Genomic DNA, 21,367 nt, shown 5'->3' with positions numbered 1-21,367 from the left:
GGTACATGTTTCTGAAGATCAATAGTGATCTGTCGCACTCCGTTAAGAACAGGGTACGTGGCGAATTGTGTCCAGCGTTCTGCTGTGTGACCATGTACCGTGCCGTATGGCTTAAAAGCCTCGATAACTTCGTCAGCCGGGAGCTCAAATGGCAGTTCAAACACACGTATTGTCCGTACACCCAGACCAGCATGTTCTACAGTTACCGTGCCGACATTCCCGTCACTATGGCAAAATCGGAGACCTGCTTTTGTCGCCTGTAGAATTCTCTCACACGCCGCGTCATTTACTATCTTAACATACACCGTGGGACTAACGATGGACAGGTGAATTCCAACAATATCGTTTGGCGGTATCTTGACGTCCTCTCGAATGAATCGTTCCACTGCTAAAGCCTTTGGTCGTTCGTAGTCTTTGCAGAAATTGAACCGCAATGTAGTTTTCCTGTACTTGTTCGCCATGATCGTTGTTACTAGCCCGCGCGCAGACTAAGTCCACAAGTAAACAAACACTCGCTCTCGCCGCACAGGCGGAAGTATCGGACCTCCGCTTCGCACGGCCGCTAGCGCCGAACTGACCAACTGAGCTACCGAAGCACGACTCACGCCCGGTACTCACAGCTTTACTTCTGCCAGTATCTCGTCTCCTACCTTCCAAACTTTACAGAAGCTCTCCTGCGAAACTTGCAGAACTAGCACTCCTGAAAGAAAGGATATTGCGGAGACATGGCTTAGCCACAGCCTGGAGGATGTTTCCAGAATGAGATTTTCACTCTGCAGCGGAGTGTGCGCTGATATGAAACTGTCTGGCGGTGACACCACAACATGACACGAAATTTTAAAGATATTGCAGAGGTAGGAACGAACTGCGTAAACTTAGCGAATGGTTTATTTGAGCTCATACTCTGGAGTGGATTAACTGTAGAAAAATCCAATCGGCACGCATATGCATCTCCACAACACCTCTGGAACGGCATACCAGGACGTGTGTACACGCACATGGTAGCGAAAGAGTTACAGATTAGGCACAAAAATGACAAAACTAGACCTAATAAATTCGTTTTTCGTACCAAAGAATACAAAGAAAACAAATCGAAAGGAGCAAAGTAATGTCGTTAAGCTCTTAATGCACAAAGCGAAATCAATAAATCCCTAAAGCCTAGTGAAGTAAATGCAATATCAGTTTGCATTTGTGAACGTAAGTTTGCTGCACATTATTCTACCACTCATATATACTTCCGAAAATATTTTTTTCATTGAAGTAAACAACTTTCCTTGAAAAGAACTTAAATGAAAGTAACATATACGATAAGAAACAAAGCAATTGTGTTGTGTTTTTAATTCATAATGATAAATCAGTGCCGGCCGTTGTGGCCGAATGGTTCTAGGTACTTCAGTCTGGAACCGTGAGAGATTGAAGGGCACTCTCACTTCTGTGTAAGGTATACGATCTACGGCGATTTGACTTCATACATTGCGATGAAATGGTGGTCAGCAGTTTATGGTCCTGTTTCCGTGGTCTAGGGAAAGAAATATGCCAGCTGGGGTAGCCGAGCGGTTCAAGGCGCTTCAGTCTGGAACAGCACGACCGCTATGGTCGCAGGTTCGAATCCTGCCTCTGGCATGGATGTGTATGATGTCCTTAGATTAGTTAGGTTTAAGTAGTTCTAAGTTCTAGGGGACAGATTGCCTCAGCTGTTAAGTCCCATAGTGTTCAGAGCCATTTGAATCATTTGAAAGAAATACTGTAAGCTTTGCCTGCGTTCAAAGGAACAGGGTGCCGAATTAAACGACTGCAGTATAAGCACGGCGTTGGTGGGCTGACAAAGCGCGTTTTTTCTGGGGAACGATGAAGAGACATTTTCAGACGGCCACGTGCAGCGGTCGCATTGTGCAAAACATGTTAGCTTTGGCGCCAGACAGGGGGCAGACGTCCAGGTATTCGTCGTAGAGCTGCAAAGTCGCCGACAGCGCATTATAGGCCTTGTTAGCGAGCAACCTGCCAAAAGAAATGTAAACGTTCTCCTAATGTCCGTGGAACAGGGAAACTGGCGCCCAGACGTCCAGACTCTGTTTAAGAACATGTTTCTGTCAATGCGAGTTTATGGCCATTCTTTGCAAACTCTGAAATGGACGCAACAGGGGAGATATCAAGGTGTTTATGAGGGGTGTGCTTGCACCCTGTATTTTGTTAGCAAAATACATGGGAAACGTGTGGGAAAGAGGCCGCAAAGTTGAATTTTTTTCCGTTTTCTGCCAATTAACTTTAATGTCTCTGATTGGTCAAATCGGTTTGCAGTGCGAAGACCATTCTCCGAGATTAGAATGCCGGGCTCCAGCTCGTGATTGGCTTGTGTGTAAGTGGGGGGAAGTCAGAAAAGAGAAATGGCTTTTGGAACCGAGCTGACGAGGAAACTGAGCAAAGTAGATCGGCACTCTTGTACAAGTCTCTTGTACTGGTGCTTCGCTAGTAAAGAACTGCAGGTCTCTACCTAAACGGTGAGACTTGTGTGCTTTGATAAGTTGCGACTTAGAGCCTGTGCCAGTCACCTTCTGAACCGTCAGGGGTACTGCTTATATCATCACGGTCACAACGAGTGACGCGTGTGTGTACTTATTTGTCTTGAGTCGGCTGACTAAACATTTGACGTATTCCGATACGCACAGTCGTGGTACGGAGTCAAATTGGTTTGGCAGACCAGCAAACGGGTCCACCTGCACACTGGAATCCATCGGGGTTTCGAGACTCTTAGGGAAGTACATGCGTTCAGAATTAACCGAACGCGAGACCGTGTACTTGCATTTTTCGGGAACGCGCATTTAATAACAGATTGCCGCCGTCCATGATTTCACTCACCAAAGGCATCATGGTGGGCCGCCTTGACCAGCAGGACGGTAAAGTATTCGCTGCTGTGATTTATCACTATAATATATATTTCTCAGCACCCTGTTCTTTCGAACCATATTTTTCTTTCTCTTTTCTTTTTTTGTAGGATACGATATAGATGGCTGGTAGTGGCGTAGTTTGATGCCATAACCTGAATTCTCGTGTATGAAGTCAGATAGAGCGAGTAGTGTTCTGGTTAGTGTCGTGTGTCGATCCCCAGCAAATCACTTTGTCCACCATAGATCCCATGTTGGTAAGGCGTTTGTTAAATGAAAATGTTTGTGTAATGTTTATTTAATAATTTTGTTGTCTTGTCATGTTTAAGATCAATAAATCGTTTGTCAATTAGACTACAGCTTCCCCCTGAGTTCTAATTAACAGTTCCTTCCCATTTTTTTTTATGGGAGTCTAGATCTGAAACATAAGGAGTAGCTTTTTCATTTGGTGTCCACTGTGTGGACCTTTTACTACACTCCTGGAAATTGAAATAAGAAAACCGTGAATTCATTGTCCCAGGAAGGGGAAACTTTATTGACACATTCCTGGGGTCAGATACATCACATGATCACACTGACAGAACCACAGGCACATAGACACAGGCAACAGAGCATGCACAATGTCGGCACTAGTACAGTGTATATCCACCTTTCGCAGCAATGCAGGCTGCTATTCTCCCATGGAGACGATCGTAGAGATGCTGGATGTAGTCCTGTGGAACGGCTTGCTATGCCATTTCCACCTGGCGCCTCAGTTGGACCAGCGTTCGTGCTGGACGTGCAGACCGCGTGAGACGACGCTTCATCCAGTCCCAAACATGCTCAATGGGGGACAGATCCGGAGATCTTGCTGGCCAGGGTAGTTGACTTACACCTTCTAGAGCACGTTGGGTGGCACGGGATACATGCGGACGTGCACTGTCCTGTTGGAACAGCAAGTTCCCTTGCCGGTCTAGGAATGGTAGAACGATGGGTTCGATGACGGTTTGGATGTACCGTGCACTATTCAATGTCCCCTCGACGATCACCAGTGGTGTACGGCCAGTGTAGGAGATCGCTCCCCACACCATGATGCCGGGTGTTGGCCCTGTGTGCCTCGGTCGTATGCAGTCCTGATTGTGGCGCTCACCTGCACGGCGCCAAACACGCATACGACCATCATTGGCACCAAGGCAGAAGCGACTCTCATCGCTGAAGACGACATGTCTCCATTCGTCCCTCCATTCACGCCTGTCGCGACACCACTGGAGGCGGGCTGCACGATGTTGGGGTGTGAGCAGAAGACGGCCTAACGGTGTGCGGGACCGTAGCCCAGCTTCATGGAGACGGTTGCGAATGGTCCTCGCCGATACCCCAGGAGCAACAGTGTCCCTAATTTGCTGGGAAGTGGCGGTGCGGTCCCCTACGGCACTGCGTAGGATCCTACGGTCTTGGCGTGCATCCGTGCGTCGCTGCGGTCCGGTCCCAGGTCGACGGGCACATGCACCTTCCGCCGACCACTGGCGACAACATCGATGTACTGTGGAGACCTCACGCCCCACGTGTTGAGCAATTCGGCGGTACGTCCACCCGGCCTCCCGCATGCCCACTATACGCCCTCGCTCAAAGTCCGTCAACTGCACATACGGTTCACGTCCACGCTGTCGCGGCATGCTACCAGTGTTAAAGACTGCGATGGAGCTCCGTATGCCACGGCAAACTGGCTGACACTGACGGCGGCGGTGCACAAATGCTGCGCAGCTAACGCCATTCGACGGCCAACACCGCGGTTCCTGGTGTGTCCGCTGTGCCGTGCGTGTGAACATTGCTTGTACAGCCCTCTCGCAGTGTCCGGAGCAAGTATGGTGGGTCTGACACACCGGTGTCAATGTGTTCTTTTTTCCATTTCCAGGAGTGTATATTAACAATAATCCTCCTTCAACCGCGTGACCACTACTGTCGCTGGTTCGAATCCTGCCTCTGGCATGGATGTGTGTGATGTCCTTAGGTTAGTTAGGTTTAAGTAGTTCTAAGTTCTAGGTGACTGATGACCATAGCTGTTAAGTCCCATAATGCTCAGAGCCATTTCTACATGATTCCTTGCTGTATTACGAAGCTAACAGCGCACTCCATTGATTGTTTGCTGTACTATGCTATAATGACTAAACATGAAACTGTAAGTTATGGAGATAAAATTTTAAATTACGATGTCTTTTTTCCAAGTTTAGATTCAGGAGAGCAGCACATAACTCTTCCCACAGAACGTGTTGCTCGTAGTGCATCCAAAAGTGAAAGAGGGCTACTAAAACTAATGGAATTAACAGGCACTGTGGATAGCGAGGATGTCACGGTCACTTCACAGCACATTGATGTTATAGTAAAAATTACAACCTACGACGTGGAGGAGAATGATAAGCCAGACATGCCATCACAGATGCATACTCCATCGAGTACACCGGTGTCAACTCGAAGTATATGAGACGAGCTGGGAGGTACGGATTTCACCATATTTGAATTTTTTGGATAAATCGATGAGAGGGACAGTAATAGTAGGAAATAGGTCTTCAGGAAGTTGACAAAAAAATTAGACGAGTTTGGGAGAAAAGAGGTAAAAATAGCAGAGAAGAATAGTAGAGAAGCAAAAGAGACTAGGAAATTGGCTGAAGAAACAATAGAAGAGTGTATGGAGGCGAGGCTGGTAGCAGATAGAATGAGAACAGAGGCGCAACCAAGATAAGACGAAATAAGGAAAGAATCCAGTGAGGAAGCTAAAGCAGCTATAAAAGAAATGAGAAAATAATGGATACGAGCAACAGCACATACGAAAGTGATCAAAAAAGTAGCAAAGGAAGCAAACTATTTAGCTACATAAGCTAGGAAAGAGGTGCAAGTCGCTGCAAGGATGGTTGCGGAGACAAAGCACACACGAATGTTCGGTTAGATTTATTTCCAGTCATGGAACGAGACCTTGAGAAGGTTATCGATAAGCAGGAAGAGGAGAGGGAAAGGATAGGGAAGACAGAAGATCGGACACTGAAAACCGTATCATGAGCAAACTGAGCGAAGCTGCAGGACAGTTAGAGTAACGCAATCAAGAAACGATGGAGAGTAAATTGCGCAGGGGGGTACGGGGTCAGACAGTTCAAACTGAACTTCGACTGCCTATCAGAAGGTGTTCAGTCACTACTCCAATTCAAAAAGACACAGGAGTGAACACACCAAAATGTTGACGGATTCACAGCACAAGTGGCGCAAGTGCTCATATTAGAGGAAGAAACTCGTAGCAGACGTGAGTGGGATTAATGGAACGGCAAGCTACATTAACGAGTCTGTTGTAATTCCAAGATGGGAGAAATAGAATACAGAGTCACCAATAGCAACTAGAATGTGCACCGTGGAGGAAGAGGCGCTTCATTTTAAACCCTCCCTTTCCATACACAGTTTTCAGGTGCACAAGGACTGCGGGAATGCGCTCCACACTGTATAAATTAAACCTCTCGTGTGCATATTTAGAGGGGGGAGAGCTGTAAAGATGAGAACTATCACACTAACTTCCACATCGTACAGAGGTATTAGGGAAGCTTTCCTTGCGATGATTTGGTCAAAAAATCCAAGAATGAATTAAAAAATAGGTATAAATATGTAAAGATATGGATGCATCGGGACATGAAAGCCTAGTGAAGATATTCAACACATTACTAAGGAAGATCCAATTCCTAGATGTGCTCCACACCGCTAGTGAAATCAGGAAATTTTGCTACATGAAATTACTGTGCAGATATCTACAAGTACTGGTGAGCAGATGCAGCGATGATATCGAAGGGTTCAAAACCAACTTGCGCAAAGTAGAATCTACAGTTCACGAGAGCTAAGTGTGGGAGAGAAAGAGAGAACAAGAGACTAATAAGTCACAATAACTTTCACTGGACATCACAATGGAATAGCCATAGATGTAACAATAAGAATAGAGCGACAGGCGGGAGCGTTCTATTCAACCACTGCCCAGCAAATAGAGGAGCAGGGAATTACTATCACCCAAAAAATGGACCACATTCTATGACAAACTGCGAGGAGATAGACAGAAATAGGTAACAAGCGGAGACTGCAGAAATCATACCACCGAACCCAAGGGATAACAGTTTTGTGGGACATTCATCACAGTAATGACTGGTGACAGATGCTGGAACGGCTATAACAGCCCCCGAGAAAGAAACCAGATTGAGCAAAGCTGACTTAATAAGGTACGTAAATGGGATAGAATCCTTGCTACAGTAGGTACAGGAAAGTGATGACATCGAGGCACAGAATGGAACTGTTAATTATGCGGAATATGGACAAACTAGAGAATATGAGGAGGATTGATTAATTACGAGGGCATTCTGAAGAGTAATGCTTCAGAACATTTTATATGAACACCCATACAATTTTTAAATAAAAGAAACTTTCTTCACATTCTACATCCACGTCTACATCTACTGTCCATGTCTACATATTTATTTATCAACATTGTCACCCTAGCGATGAACGTATTTCTCCCAACGAGAGACCAGTTTGTTGATACAGTCGCTGCAGAATGTTTGACTTTGTTGATTGACCTACTACAATTTCACATCTGCTTCTACCGCTTTATCGCTATCAAAGTGAAGCCCTGGAAGGTGTTCTATCAGTTTTCGAAACAGATGAAAATCGGATGTGCACAACTGTATGGAGGATGATTGATGACAGTGAGCCCCAGGTATAAAATTGTTCAATATGTCACAGCGCTTGTGTATGGTCTAGCATTGTCATGCTGAAGAAAGGGATGCTTCATGTGTAGATGAACTCTTCGAATAAATGCTACCATTTTTCTGAGAGTCTCGCTGTATTTTGCAGAGTTGATGGTGGTGTCTTAGCCATGAAATCCAAATGCACCACACCTTCAGCAATGTGAAAACTGTGAGCATGACTTTACCTGCTGATGACATAGTTTTGAAGTTTCTTGGCGTCGATAATATTTTGTGGTGGAACTTCACTGACGCAATCTTGTTTTTGGGGTCAATACAGTGAACCAAGATTTCATCACTTGTCACAGTATCGATAACGAATCATTCACCATCACCCTCGCTTTAGCTTTATGTTTCTCCACTGCGGAGTACTCGGCACCCGTTTGGCAAAATTCCATCCACGCTGAACAAGTAAATATAGCATTGAATGAGACTGGACGCATCGTGACAGGATGCCTCCACCCAACTCCCACAAAGCAGCTGTACCACCTCATGGGCATAGCCCCGCCAGACATCAGAAGAAGGACTGCCGCAGAAATCGAGAAACATAAACAGGAGACAGATCCCAGGCATCCAATGTTCGGATACAATCTTCAACCTCGCCGACTTAAATCAAGGAAGAGTTTCCTACGAACAACTGAAGCAACTCTTTTATCGCCTAGAGCACGACGAGAAGAGCTGTGGTACAATGTGGACCCAGGAAGACCAGGGAATAGCCCCAGAGAAGAACCCACAGCTGGCTCTGAACTCCCATATACGACCTGGAAAGCCCTGAATAGACTACGAACAAGCGTATCAAGATGCAGAGCAAACTTGGAAAAATGGGGCTACATCAGTGCAGACGAGCCCTGCGAGTGTGGAGAACAGCAAGACCCACAACACCTACTGGTCTGCAGGAAACTAAACAACCCGTGTTCGACTCAAGACCTATTTGAAGCAAATGACAAGGCTATTCAAGCTGCAGTGTATTGGGCATCACATGGGATATGAAAATCGCTCTGTTTCGCATCCTTAGCGCTTATCATTATATGTTACATACTTTTCTATATTATTGTAGTTAATTTACCTTATAACCATGTATTATTGTGTTATAATTGCTTCTCTTGCATTGTAATATAATTTTTTTTTTTTGTAAAATGGTGATGTCTTGGATACGATAAATAAATAAACCCTCGCAACGGAAAAGAAGTTGTTTTCAGATGTCTAATCGCCTCTTTTACATGTCAGCAATGAGCATTCAAGGCGTTCACCGTACACATAATTTCCTCTGCCGCAGCTCTGTATCGATGGCCTCGACAGGCTATCATGATATGCCACACTAAGATGAGAGCTGTGGCTGTGTTATCCGACGATATTCTCTGATGATTTCGTCCACTCAGTTCCAATGAGTCCTTTCGCTTGCCGTATGTAGTCATCCATTCAGAGCTCACTCACACATGTTGAGGTTAGCAGCACCGTTTCCTTCATTACGAACATAAATAGCGGAACGTTGTAGATATCTGAAGTCGATTTAATGATCCCCGTACATAGCTCTCACGCCTCCATGCATTTTAATTGAAGGTTGGTTTTCTGTGGTTAGAAACTCGATTGCAACATGCTGTTTCTCACATACCGACTTATACATCGCCGTTTGACACGTTACAGTTTGGAGCCCTCTAGCAGTAGAGAGTTGCTAATTGCGTCAGCGCATTGGGAAAGTCGACCGAGTAATATGCATGGCATGTAATACCTCAATCAATATTAAGAAGAATAAAAAACTGGTGGGCATTACTTTTCAGCACGTCATTGTATTTTGACACTAGGTCGTGTAGTAGAGGAGATGACAAACCAACAATAAGATGAGATGGAAGGACAGGATTTGGAGAAAGAAGACTATAGTGACTGGGGGTCCATTCTGGACGAAGAAAGTGAAGGAGAGGAAGGAATAATCTTTGGTCATTTCGGATATATGAGTGAGGCTTACAAATTACATTCTGGGCAACGCATTCCACAAGAATGATCTGATCTCCACAGTAGCAGAGAAGACTAGATTACCGGTACGGATTTCATAAGTGAGAACGAAACCGTATTCGTTCTGGGTGAGGAATAGTCACATTGCAGAAGGGAAAGGTGGTGCAGGTACGTTTTGAAGACCAAGCAACCAGGGTGGAGGTTTCAGCCTATTGCCTGAAGCTGTACAACAAGCCGATGATGGCGCCTTTAGTTTCGCCGAAACCGGTAAACATGGAAAAAAAGGAATTCCTGCGATCTTGGGTATCAGTTTATTGTTTTACAAGCATCTAGATCGCTCCCACATGAACACAATGTGCTCCCTACAGAAAAGCCTAAAGTTGTGTTGAGAGCAGGAAGCGCACGTAAAATAGGAAGAAGAGACACAGTGATACTAGTTTAGGTGCTTTCAGCAAGAGGAGATACAATTAAGGTGTGAAATGCAGTGCATAACATCGAGGCCCAGAAGAAGGATGAATTAAGGAACAAAACAACATCTGTAGAAGTATTTCAACCAATGCTGGGGGTAATCAAAGACTTGTAACATAGATTTGAAGTGATACAATGCTGGAAATCTTTCATTCCACCACATTCGATCCCACTACCGAATAGACAGGAAGTTTGCCAGAAATTACACAGAATGTTGAATAATGGAACAATAGAAAGTGCCATATCACTTAATAACAGCCCCCTGCATATTGTGATACAAAAAGATGAATGTATCTGCCTCGTACTAGATTCTTGGTAGATTAATACTATAATTGCACCTGAGCCATAGAGGACGGAAATGCACAAAGAGCTGCTTCAAAGGTTTCATGATGTGTCAACTTTTTTCTCAGTAGATCTGAGGTTGAGCTCCTGGCAGATTGAGTTGCATCCATAACAACGCAAACTTAACAAGTAATTCATGTCTGCTTACTTTTGCTTTATGAAATAATTTTACTTTCGTGAATTACTGTTGACTGTACTTCATTAATATTAATATGTGAGCTTCAAATTGGCAAGAACACTTCTTTTCTTACTTTGCTAGCTAGCTAGATGTTTGCGTAATGGAAGCAAAAGAGCTAGTTCTGACTTAACTGATATTATACAATAATTATTATACTGTGTGAGTGAACACCTTTGGTGTGTGAAAGCGTGGCACTAAACTGAAAGACACCCAATCTATAAAAGTTCATTGTTACCAAGTACTATGCAGTGGTACTAACTTAAGTTCCATAAGTGGGTAAATAAACTTGTTTACATGCAAGCACAAAGTAACCAGGACTTGTAAATTGCTTTTCAGGAAGTAACAAACAAATATTACGTTTCACAGTTGTAGTTAAAGTTTATAGCAACAAAAAATGGTAGTTACATCTTACCTTATTAAGTCCGTGGTTGATGTCCTAAGTGTTGAAATAGGCGTTATGTTTTATATGTGGGTCTATGTGCTTTCAGCCAGATACAAAAAACTCATTCCTCTCGCTGTGATCATCCTCAGGTTAGACACTCCTCTTGAAGTACGTAATCTGAGATACTTATTAGAAGTTGACAAATAGAATTTAGGGCATATCAATCTTCTCGAATACTCCGCCTTGATCTTCTTCTCTACTCACTACGTCGACAAGCCAAACACGATGATGTACATTACTATACTTGAGCCACGTAAGTTATATTTTATTCACTAAATAACTTCCGATTACTCACTGATTTTGTGGTGTCACCGCCAGACACCACACTTGCTAGGTGGTAGCTTTAAATCGGCCGCGGTCCATTAGTACATGTCGGACCCGCGTGTCGCCACTGTCAGTGATCGCAGACCGAGCACCACCACACGGCAGGTCTCGAGACACTTCCTAGCACTCGCCCCAGTTGTACGGACGACTTTGCTAGCGACTACACTGACGAAGCCTTTCTCTCATTTGCCGAGAGATAGTTAGAATAGCCTTCAGCTAAGTCCATGGCTACGACCTAGCAAGGCGCCATTAGCATTATAATGCATTTATCTAGAGAGAGTCTCACTTGTATCATCAAGAACGCTGTATACAAATGATGGATTAAAGTTTATTCCAGCAGCTACGTACTTTTCTTTATAGCATTCATTACGTATCCTGTTTCAGACCTAACGCCCGCCTGCGTGAGTTAGCGCGTGCATCTTGGCCGCCTCTTTCAATTAGTGTGCGTAGTGTTGGCAAGTCTGCCGACACTACATATTTGACGACGAGTCTCAAAAGGCAACGAGGCTCAATACTGTCTTCTTTCTCTTTGTATTAATTTGCTTTTGTCATGGCTTCGCCACACTCTCCAGATGTACTGTCCGAATTTTATCGCTTGCAGCATCAGCAGACGCAGGCGTTATTGGATGCCCTTGGACAGCTCGTTCAGGGTCAATGTGCACTGCAAAACGATGCGGCAGCCGCCGCTTCACCGCTACCGCATCCACAACATGCTGTTGCACCCCCGTTCCGGCCATTTGACCCGGCAATGGAAACCTGGACGGAGTGGTCACGCCAATTTGGATTCCATCTCGCCGCCTACAGAATTCAAGGTAACGAGCGGCAGCCTCATTTATTGGCGTGTGTAGGGGTGCAAACGTACCATGTGATAGTGAAATTGTTTCCCCGACGCGACGTAGCAACTCTGTCCTATGAAGAAATTTTGTCTGCATTAGATGCATATTACAAGGAATCAGTCAATGTAGTTCCAAAACGGTATACGTTCTTTCGTACAAAACGTACGACCGGTCAAACTAATCGGGAGTGGGTTGCAACTTTGCAAGGCCTTACTAGGGATTGTGCTTTTGAGTGTGAATGTGGACTCCCTTATTCAGATACAATGGTACTTGATGCAATTGCACAGAACGTTTCTGATGTTCGTATACGGGAACAGATTTTGTAACTAGTTAATCCCTCCCTTCAACAAGTGATAGACATATTGGATAGGCAAGACACACTTGACTTTGCTCAGGAATCATTTGAAACTTCACCAGCCGTGTGTCACATTAACCGGGCCGCCGGGCGCGCTGCACGGAACGATAAACAGCCCTCGCGCCCGTCCGCGCAGCTGCCACAGCGCTCTCAAACACGGGTGCCGCGCAAGCATGCAAATGCAGTGAAATCATGCCCGCGGTGTGCAACTAGACATTCGCGTGACAATTGCCCGTCACGCCAAGCTATTTGCTTTTACTGTAATAAGAAAGGACATGTTCAAAGTGTTTGCCAGAAAAAGTTTCGATCGGACAATCACAACCATTCCAGGCCCTTTGCTTCGCGCCGGAATCGAACCACGAATACTCAGGCTCGTGGACCTTCGCCCATGGACATTCATGTAGTTAATTCCACTCTGCCCAGTGCCACTTTCTCTAACAGTGACAGTGTTCGTCCCACAAATAGTGTGCGTCGACGTCGATGGAAATCTCGTTCGGGCGCAAGTGCTTCTGTACCAGTATCAGTTCGCGTTGCACGAAACAGTCGCTATTGTCGTCAGCAGGACAATAAACTTTTTGTAGACTTGGACATTAATGGCAACGTGATCCCATTCCAGCTCGATACCGGAGCTGCAGTTTCATTGATCAATAGAGACACGTACAAACAACTGGGCACACCTCCGTTGCGTGCCGCGAATGTTAAGTTAACTAGCTATTCAGGTCAGTATATTCCTGTGTTAGGACAGTGCATCCTTCTTGCAACATACAAGGGACAAACAAAACTTGTGTCATTTTACGTTCTTCGTTCTACTGCAGTGAACTTATTTGGTTTAGATTTATTTCAGTTGTTTAACTTGTCTATAGTCAATCAGGTCCTATCAGTGACCCAGACTGTGCCTTCAGCCAGTGTTTCTAGTCTATGTGCAGAATTTGCAGACATTTTTGCACCGGGCCTTGGTTGCGCTAAGGACTATGAAGCACATTTGGAACTGAAAGTGAACGCGCAACCGAAATTTTTCAGAGCGCGCAATGTTCCCTACACATTGCGTGATGAGGTCGCAAGAACATTACGATTTGGAATCACAAGGTGTGAGTGAATGTGCGCAATGCCTCTTCCATTTCAGCTCCGCTTCATCACTTACGCCGTACAGGTGTTCCGTTCGTCTGGACGACGGAATGCGAACGCGCCTTTTGCCCGTTGAAATCGGCGTTGCTTTCAAATACTTGCCATACGCCATCCGATCCCCAGAAACCCCTTTTGTTGATGGTAGATGCATCGGATTTCGGGATCGGTGCTGTGCTTGCGCACAAAGATGGCTCGCATGATCGCCCTATTGCCTTTGCGTCCAAATTGCTCTCGTCAGCGCAAAGAAATTATTCACAAACCGAGAAAGAAGCTTTGGCTCTCATGTTTGGTGTTACTAAGTTTCACGATTTCTTGTATGGTCGTCACTTTACCATCATCACAGACCACAAACCTTTGACGTCACTTTTTCATCCGAACAAGCCTGTACCTCCACGTACAGCGCAGAAATTCATTCGCTGGTCTATTTTCCTCTCGCAGTACCGCTACGATATCTTGTATCGGTCCACTGCTAAGCACGGAAACGCCGATGCGTTGTCCCGTTTGCCTGTTGCTGAGGATAGAGCATTCGATTCTTCCGAACTTGCTTGCATGTTCATTGATTCGGAAACCGATGACGTGGTCGAATAGTTTCCGATGGATTTTCGTCATGTAGCTACAGCCACAGCTGCTGACCCTATCCTTGATACGGTTTTGCGTTTTGTTGCTACGCAATGGTCCTTGTCAAAGTCACGGATAGAGGATCCGTTGGTTCGCAGATTTTTTGCTCACAAGGAGCGACTTTTTGTTCGACGTGGTGTTTTGTTGTTGCGTTCTGATAATGATCAGTCCAGATTCGTGGTCCCACGTTCGTTACAGTCTTCTGTCTTACGGCTTCTTCACCAAGGACATTGGGGTATAGTGTGAACGAAACAACTTGCTCGTCAGCACTGTACTTGGCTCGGAATCGATGCTGCGATTACGAATATGTGCTCATCTTGCATGGCGTGTGCCGAACAACAATCCGCACCGCCACGGAAATTCTTTGCATGGCCGAAAGCCACTTCCCCTTGGCAACGCTTGCACGTAGATTTTGCTGGTCCATTCTGGAATGCTCGATGGTTGGTTGTGGTCGATTCTTTCAGTAATTTTCCTTTTGTTGTCCGAATGTCTTCCACGACGTCATCTGCCGTCCGCAGCTCGTGGTCGTGCGGTAGCGTTCTCGCTTCCCACGCCCGGGTTCCCGGATTCGATTCCCGGCGGGGTCAGGGATTTTCCCTGCCTCGTGATGACTGGGTGTTGTGTGATGTCCTTAGGTTAGTTACGTTTAAGTAGTTCTAAGTTCTAGGGGACTGATGACCATAGACGTTAAGTCCCATAGTGCACAGAGCCATTTGAACCATTTGAACGTCATCTGCCACCGTCCAAGCGTTATCCGCTATCTTTTGCATTGAAGGTCTTCTACAGACTATTGTTTCCGACAATGGCCCACAATTCATGTCCGCAGAATTTCAGTCATTCTGCAAGGCCAATGGTATTCAACATCTGACGTCCGCGCCGTTTTCGCCTCAGTCCAACGGTGCCGCTGAACGATTGGTCCGGACTTTCAAGTCACAGATGTTGAAGTTGAAAGAGTCGCATTCTCAGGAGGACGCGTTGTTGCTCTTTTTGTCTTCGTATCGCTCTCAGCCCCGAGATGGTCGCTCGCCGGCTGAGTTGCTCCACGGTCGTCCTCATCGAACCTTGATGTCTTTGCTGCATCCGCCGCATCAGGTTCCTGTGCAGCGGCAGACTCCTGCTTTTGCTCCAGGCGACGTTGTATTTTATCGCAACTATGGAGGTTCACGGCGTTGGCTCGCAGGGCGCATTCTTCGCTGCCTCGGCCGCGCGATGTATTTGGTTTTGGGGGCCTCTGATGAGGCGCGTCAGCATCTCAATCAGCTGCGCCTCTGTCGTCGCACGGGTTCTGCCGCTCCCCGTCTGCTTTCAGCGACGGTGCCGTCCGGTCAGCGCCCTGGGGACCCATCTACTGGCTCGCCTCATCCCCAGGTGTTACCGACGCTGCCTTCTATTTTGCCCCATGGCGACGCGTCGCCGCCGCCGCCGCCGCCGCCGCCGCCGCTTGTTCTCCCGCCGGCGCCGCCCGCAGTGGACGCTTCGCTGCAACCGCCAAGCGCCTCCCTGGGATACGCGCCGCCGATTGCTTCCCGTGACCAGCTGTCCTCCGCCATGGAACTCTTGCCCGCTCCGGTCCACATGGCGTCCTCGCGCGTCGGGTACCCTGACGCAATGGAGGTCGACCCTTCGGCACCTCCTGTCTCTTTACGGGCTCATACGCCGCATGTTAACGTGCACCCTGAACTAGGTTTTCAGGCGTTTCCTAGCTCCCCTCGGACCGAATGGCCGGGTGCGGGTGGCACAGCTTCGCCTGTTGTTAGGCTCCCCACCTCATCACATACGTCAACATGGGGTCCTCCCCACGGCGGGCGGAAGCCTTAAAACACGACCGTTCGCCGATTTGCGGGGTAGGAATGTGGTGTCACCGCCAGACACCACACTTGCTAGGTGGTAGCTTTAAATCGGCCGCGGTCCATTAGTACATGTCGGACCCGCGTGTCGCCACTGTCAGTGATCGCAGACCGAACGCCACCACACGGCAGGTCTCGAGACACTTCCTAGCACTCGCCCCAGTTGTACGGACGACTTTTCTAGCGACTACACTGACGAAGCCTTTCTCTCATTTGCCGAGAGATAGTTAGAATAGCCTTCAGCTAAGTCCATGGCTACGACCTAGCAAGGCGCCATTAGCATTATATTGCATTTATCTAGAGAGAGTCTCACTTTTATCATCAAGAACGCTGTATACAAATGATGGATTAAAGTTAAGTATTCCAGCAGCTACGTACTTTTCTTTATAGCATTCATTACGTATCCTGTTTCAGACCTAACGCCCGCCTGCGTGAGTTAGCGCGTGCATCTTGGCCGCCTCTTTCAATTAGTGTGCGTAGTGTTGGCAAGTCTGCCGACACTACATATTTACTGAGTCCGTATAGCGCACATTTAACGTAATCTATCAGTTAAATTCGGAGAGTTATGGATTTTAAATGCGACCGCTCGCTCGAGATGTCAATCACTCTACGCCGTAGCTCTAAATGTCTCTTTGCTCCTTTCCGCACAGTGGCGGGCACAGTAAGCCTTGGCGCGCTCCCCAGCCCTATTATTTTACCGAATAGATATAATTCTATATACATCTACTTGCGCAACTTTCCAAGGGTTTTTACGAAGTTACTGTCTTTAACATAACATTCATTAAGTTCATTTAATAAAAAAATCACACAAACATTTGCAGAATTAGAAAATTACGTAAACATAAACAGAGATGATTTAAGAATTTTGTCAAAAAATCTAGGTATTTTATGCTTTTTGGCAGAAAGTTTGTATATATCCTTCACAAGACAAATAAATAGAGCATAATTTATGCAGTGCGGTCTATACTTATTAGAAAATCCAAAGGTGTTTGAAAACTTCCGTAAATCACTACGGCCGCGTGGAGTGGCCGCATGGTTAGAAGCGCCATGTCACGTACTGCGCGGCCCCTCACGCCGGAGGTTCGAGTCCTCCCTCAAGCATGGGTGCGTGTGTTGTTCTTAGCATAAGTCAGTTTAAGTAGTGTGTAAGACTAGGAACTGATAATATCAGCAGTTTGGTCCCTTAGGAATTCACACACATTTCAACATTTTTGAACTCACTACAGTGATGACTGCAGTATTACACGACACGTCGTTTATGATGTCCAAGTGCACACTCAGTCGTAAGATGTAGCCATCATAAGCAGTGCAGTTTTTCTTTTAAGACTGGACATGTATAGTATTTTAGAATGAGGGATACATTTAGAACTCTAGCTCTATCTCTGAAAATATCTGTATAATATTGTGAATGGCGTCGGAATGTGCTGTGTGTCTGGTTTTGAAACAAACTTGTTCCATTCACTCAAAGTACCGGGTGATCAAAAAGTCAGTATAAATTTGAAAACTGAGTAAATCACAGAATAAAGTAGATAAAGAGGTACAAATTGGCACACATGCTTGGAATGACATGGGGTTTAATTAGAACAAAAAAAAAAACAAAAAATAAAGTTCACAAAATGTCCTACAGATGGCGCTGGACAGCAAAACGTCAGTACTACCGTGACTGGTGAGAGGTACGTCGATATGTTACAGAATCGCATCATCCCCAGCCTGGCTGGTAAACACCTGCTGGAGTGTATGATGTTTATGCAGGCTGGCGCTCCACCCCATACTGCTAGACGCGTGAAAGATCTCTTGCACGGGTCGTTTGGTGATGATCGTGTGCTCAGCCGCCACTTTCGTTATGCTTGGCATCCCAGGTCCCCAGACCTCAGTCCGTGCGATTATTGGCTTTGGGGTTACCTGAAGTCGCAAGTGTATCGTGATCGACCGACATCTCTAGGCGTGCTGAAAGACAACATCCGACACCAATGCCTCACCATAACTCCGGACATGCTTTACAATGCTGTTCACAACATTATTCCTCGACTACAGCTATTGTTGAGGAATGATGGTGGACATATTGAGCATTTCGTGTAAAGAACATCATCTTTGCTTTGCCTTACTTTGTTATGCTAATTATTGCTATTATGATCAGATGAAGCACCATATGTCGGACATTTTTGAACTTTTGTATTTTTTGGTTCTAATAAAACCCCATGTCATTCCAAGCATGTGTTTCAATTTGTAGCTCTTTATCTACATTATTCCGTGATTTATTCAGTTTTCAAATTTATACTGACTTTCTGATCACCCGGTACTTGCTGTTGATAATTGTAATCCGCAATTTACTCTTCGCTTCAAGCCTTCTTTCATTACTGTTGAGTCCCGGCTCGGGTTGGTTTTTATGGCGGTGATGGTTTTACGTTGACAATGATACCTAGGAGTATGGTGTAAGTGTACCGATAACGAGCTGGGCAATATGCATCTGGTTTCACGTTGACAGTTATAACCAGGAATATGGATTAAGTGTGCCGATAACGAGTTGGGCGATGTGCATCTCGTGTACAGTTTCACTTAATAAAATAGAAGAGCGGCCCAACGACTGTATGCTGAAACTGAATAATGTGTATACTTTTGGCTGGGGGTTGTTTAATCCAGTTATCCTGTTGCTTATTGTTGTGTACATAGTTCCGCGTAGTCAGCGCATACACAACTTTCCCACTAAGCACAACTGCGCAGGCGCAGCGCTCGTTCGTCTCCGCACTACGAGATGGCGCTGCCATAGAGACGGACCAAATTCTGCTTCTGCCGATCCGCGTATTAATATGTAACGCAGCCAATGAGATTTCTGCTAACGTAGAACCTTTTCTCATCGCGGATCACACTCGCGCAGTGATACATGAACGCGCGAGGTATTATAATGAGTGTGCAGACCTCCGATTAGTCAGTCTGCATCAGTCTGTACCAGTCTACATTTGTCTGTACCAGTCTATAGTCAGGCTTCAGTCTGCGCCTAATAAGATTACCATATTGCTGTACATAGCCACGAAGATAAATGTATAGACACTTTTGTCAATTATCAGAGATATATGTGAGAATAAGATTAACGTACCAATACCAAAGCCACTTCAGATTGTCAATTGTAAATAGCATCTAGAACCAAGTTAAGTAATTTTTATGCTTGTTATTATTTTAATAAATGTGTGTGAAAATTAATCAAGTTCTGTTTAAAGTTGGTCACCGTCAACCTGCTACTCTAGGCGTGCAAGAGGCATTTCTATCGTCTGACCTAACGGCAGAAGACAAACACGCCACGTTAAGACCACGAGACATATTGCTGACACTCACCTACTTCGTTAGAGCGACATGTCAAATAACCTGATGGTGTATGTACCGAAGGTCTTACAGTACGCACACCACACTTATGTTCATTGTATGTTACGGTCTTTATGTCTGTTGTGAAAGTATTTCACAACATCTTTGGTATTTAGTCGGTATTGTTTGGGTACAGTCAGCTCGTTTGCACGCAGCGCCGGAAGGATGCACCAGCGTGGCGACTGCAGCCTGCGCCACGCAGTAGGGCCGGGCGCCGCAGCAGGCCTGCAGGTCATTCTCAAGCCTGCGCGCCTCAGCGAGTTCCTGCCTCCACACCCCACATTCCCTCCAGGTCTGCACGTGAGTATATACAGCTATTTCTCAACTGAAGTTTTGTTTCCATTCGACATACAGCACCATAAATTCCAATTCGAAATACACAACGGCAGTATTTTCTAAGAGTGGTAAATGTCTCCAAGGACATCAAAGTGCTACAATTAGACAAGAACAACAGCGTGCACTTCACTATGCATAGACACAGATCCAAGAGGAAATCCCACGGAATTGTGGTAGACACCTTCTCCTCCATCAAAAGAGGGCCTCCTTTCGCCCAGCGTGGTGAAGCAACTCGAGGTGGCTTAGACCAACACCAACTCAAAGAAAGGCCTCGGCGCTTGTTGGTGACTTCACGTCAGCTAGGCACGGCGAACGCCAGGTCTGTTGCAGGCGTACTCATAATGGTGGTGTCTCCCTCTCTGACACAGGAAAATGTGAAACTATTGGCGGTAGTTGACCAACACACATTGTTCTGAGAGATTTCTGCAATCAATTAGTTGTGCAATTCATTACACTTCAAAACAAACAGCGTACTCCTGAACTTAAATTTCCACCTGTTTTAAGGATTGACATACAAAAACAACTTCATGGTCCAGCAGCAACAGAATTCGTGCTTCTTTACCTTATTTGTAAATCTGAGGAAGTTACGTCTGTACTAGGTTGCTTTTACAAGAAACTGTGAACATATTGGTGCTCTTCTTTAGATATCTTGGTTGACTATGGGGTGAGGAGCACTGAATGTTAATGAAATATCTTGCGATGTTACACGTTGGGGGAGGGGTTGCGGGACAGAAGAAGACGCAAAAGAGAGATACTTGTTTTATCAAATAAAATTTTTTTGTCTTATAAAGTTTCTCCTTTCAGTTACAGGAGGGGAATATTTATCTTTTCTAATCTGCATGTTTAAAAAAGTTTAAGCTCAGCAGTATTTTCGATGTATGAAGCTACTTTGTTTCCTGTTTAGAATTCCTTTCGTTGAAAACGACTGTAATATAATGACTGGCAACAGTTGGACATTTACACATGTAAATTAGTTCACATTTCCAGTGATGATGTCAAACGAAAATAAATAAATAAAAGAAACTAGTTAATTGTAGGGGGTTGGGGTAAGTTTCAATAACAAAATGGATCAAGTAAGTATAGTTACTTGAATGTGAAATTTCCGAAGCTTGCAATGGGACAAAGCATCTTCTCATATTGACCTACGTTTGTTTCGACAGGATTCAGTAATACAGAACTATGATCTTCATTTGTAGCTTTTCGATAAAAAGAAAATCTTTCATCTAAATAAAACTGCAGAATCCAAAACAATACCAAACATTTTGCCCAAAAATAATAGATTTATAGCGATAAGCACGCACAGGCGTTTCTGCCTGCAACAGACCTGGCGTTCGCCGTGCCTAGCTGACGTGACGTCACCAACAAGCGCCGAGGCCTTCCTTTGAGTCGGTGTTGCTTAGACTCGATAGGTCTTAGGAAGTCGCCTTCAGAAATATTGAACAACGCTACGTCTATGCGAAAGTGTTGCCGGAGCAGAATTTTGTGCACGGACTGACCTCTCGCTTATGTCCCATAATTGTTCGATGGGATTTATGTCAGGTGATCTGGGTGGCCAAATCATTCGC

General features: G+C 45.4%; 1 protein-coding gene across 1 annotated transcript in view; it reads left to right on the top strand.

Moving 5' to 3' along the window:
* The first annotated feature begins 19,631 nt into the window (after window positions 1–19,631).
* The window catches only part of LOC126471321 (pickpocket protein 28-like), a 145,545-nt gene continuing 143,809 nt past the window's right edge, over window positions 19,632–21,367 (top strand). The window contains exon 1 of the mRNA XM_050099444.1: window positions 19,632–19,766. Within this exon, the coding sequence (XP_049955401.1) occupies window positions 19,632–19,766 (135 nt within the window). The remainder of the gene's footprint in view (window positions 19,767–21,367) is intronic.

The sequence above is a fragment of the Schistocerca serialis genome, chromosome 3 (assembly GCF_023864345.2).
Source record: "Schistocerca serialis cubense isolate TAMUIC-IGC-003099 chromosome 3, iqSchSeri2.2, whole genome shotgun sequence".
In the NCBI taxonomy this organism is placed as follows: domain Eukaryota; kingdom Metazoa; phylum Arthropoda; class Insecta; order Orthoptera; family Acrididae; genus Schistocerca; species Schistocerca serialis.
Note: the sequence above shows the minus strand (reverse complement) of the source record. Positions and strands in the feature narration are given on the sequence as shown.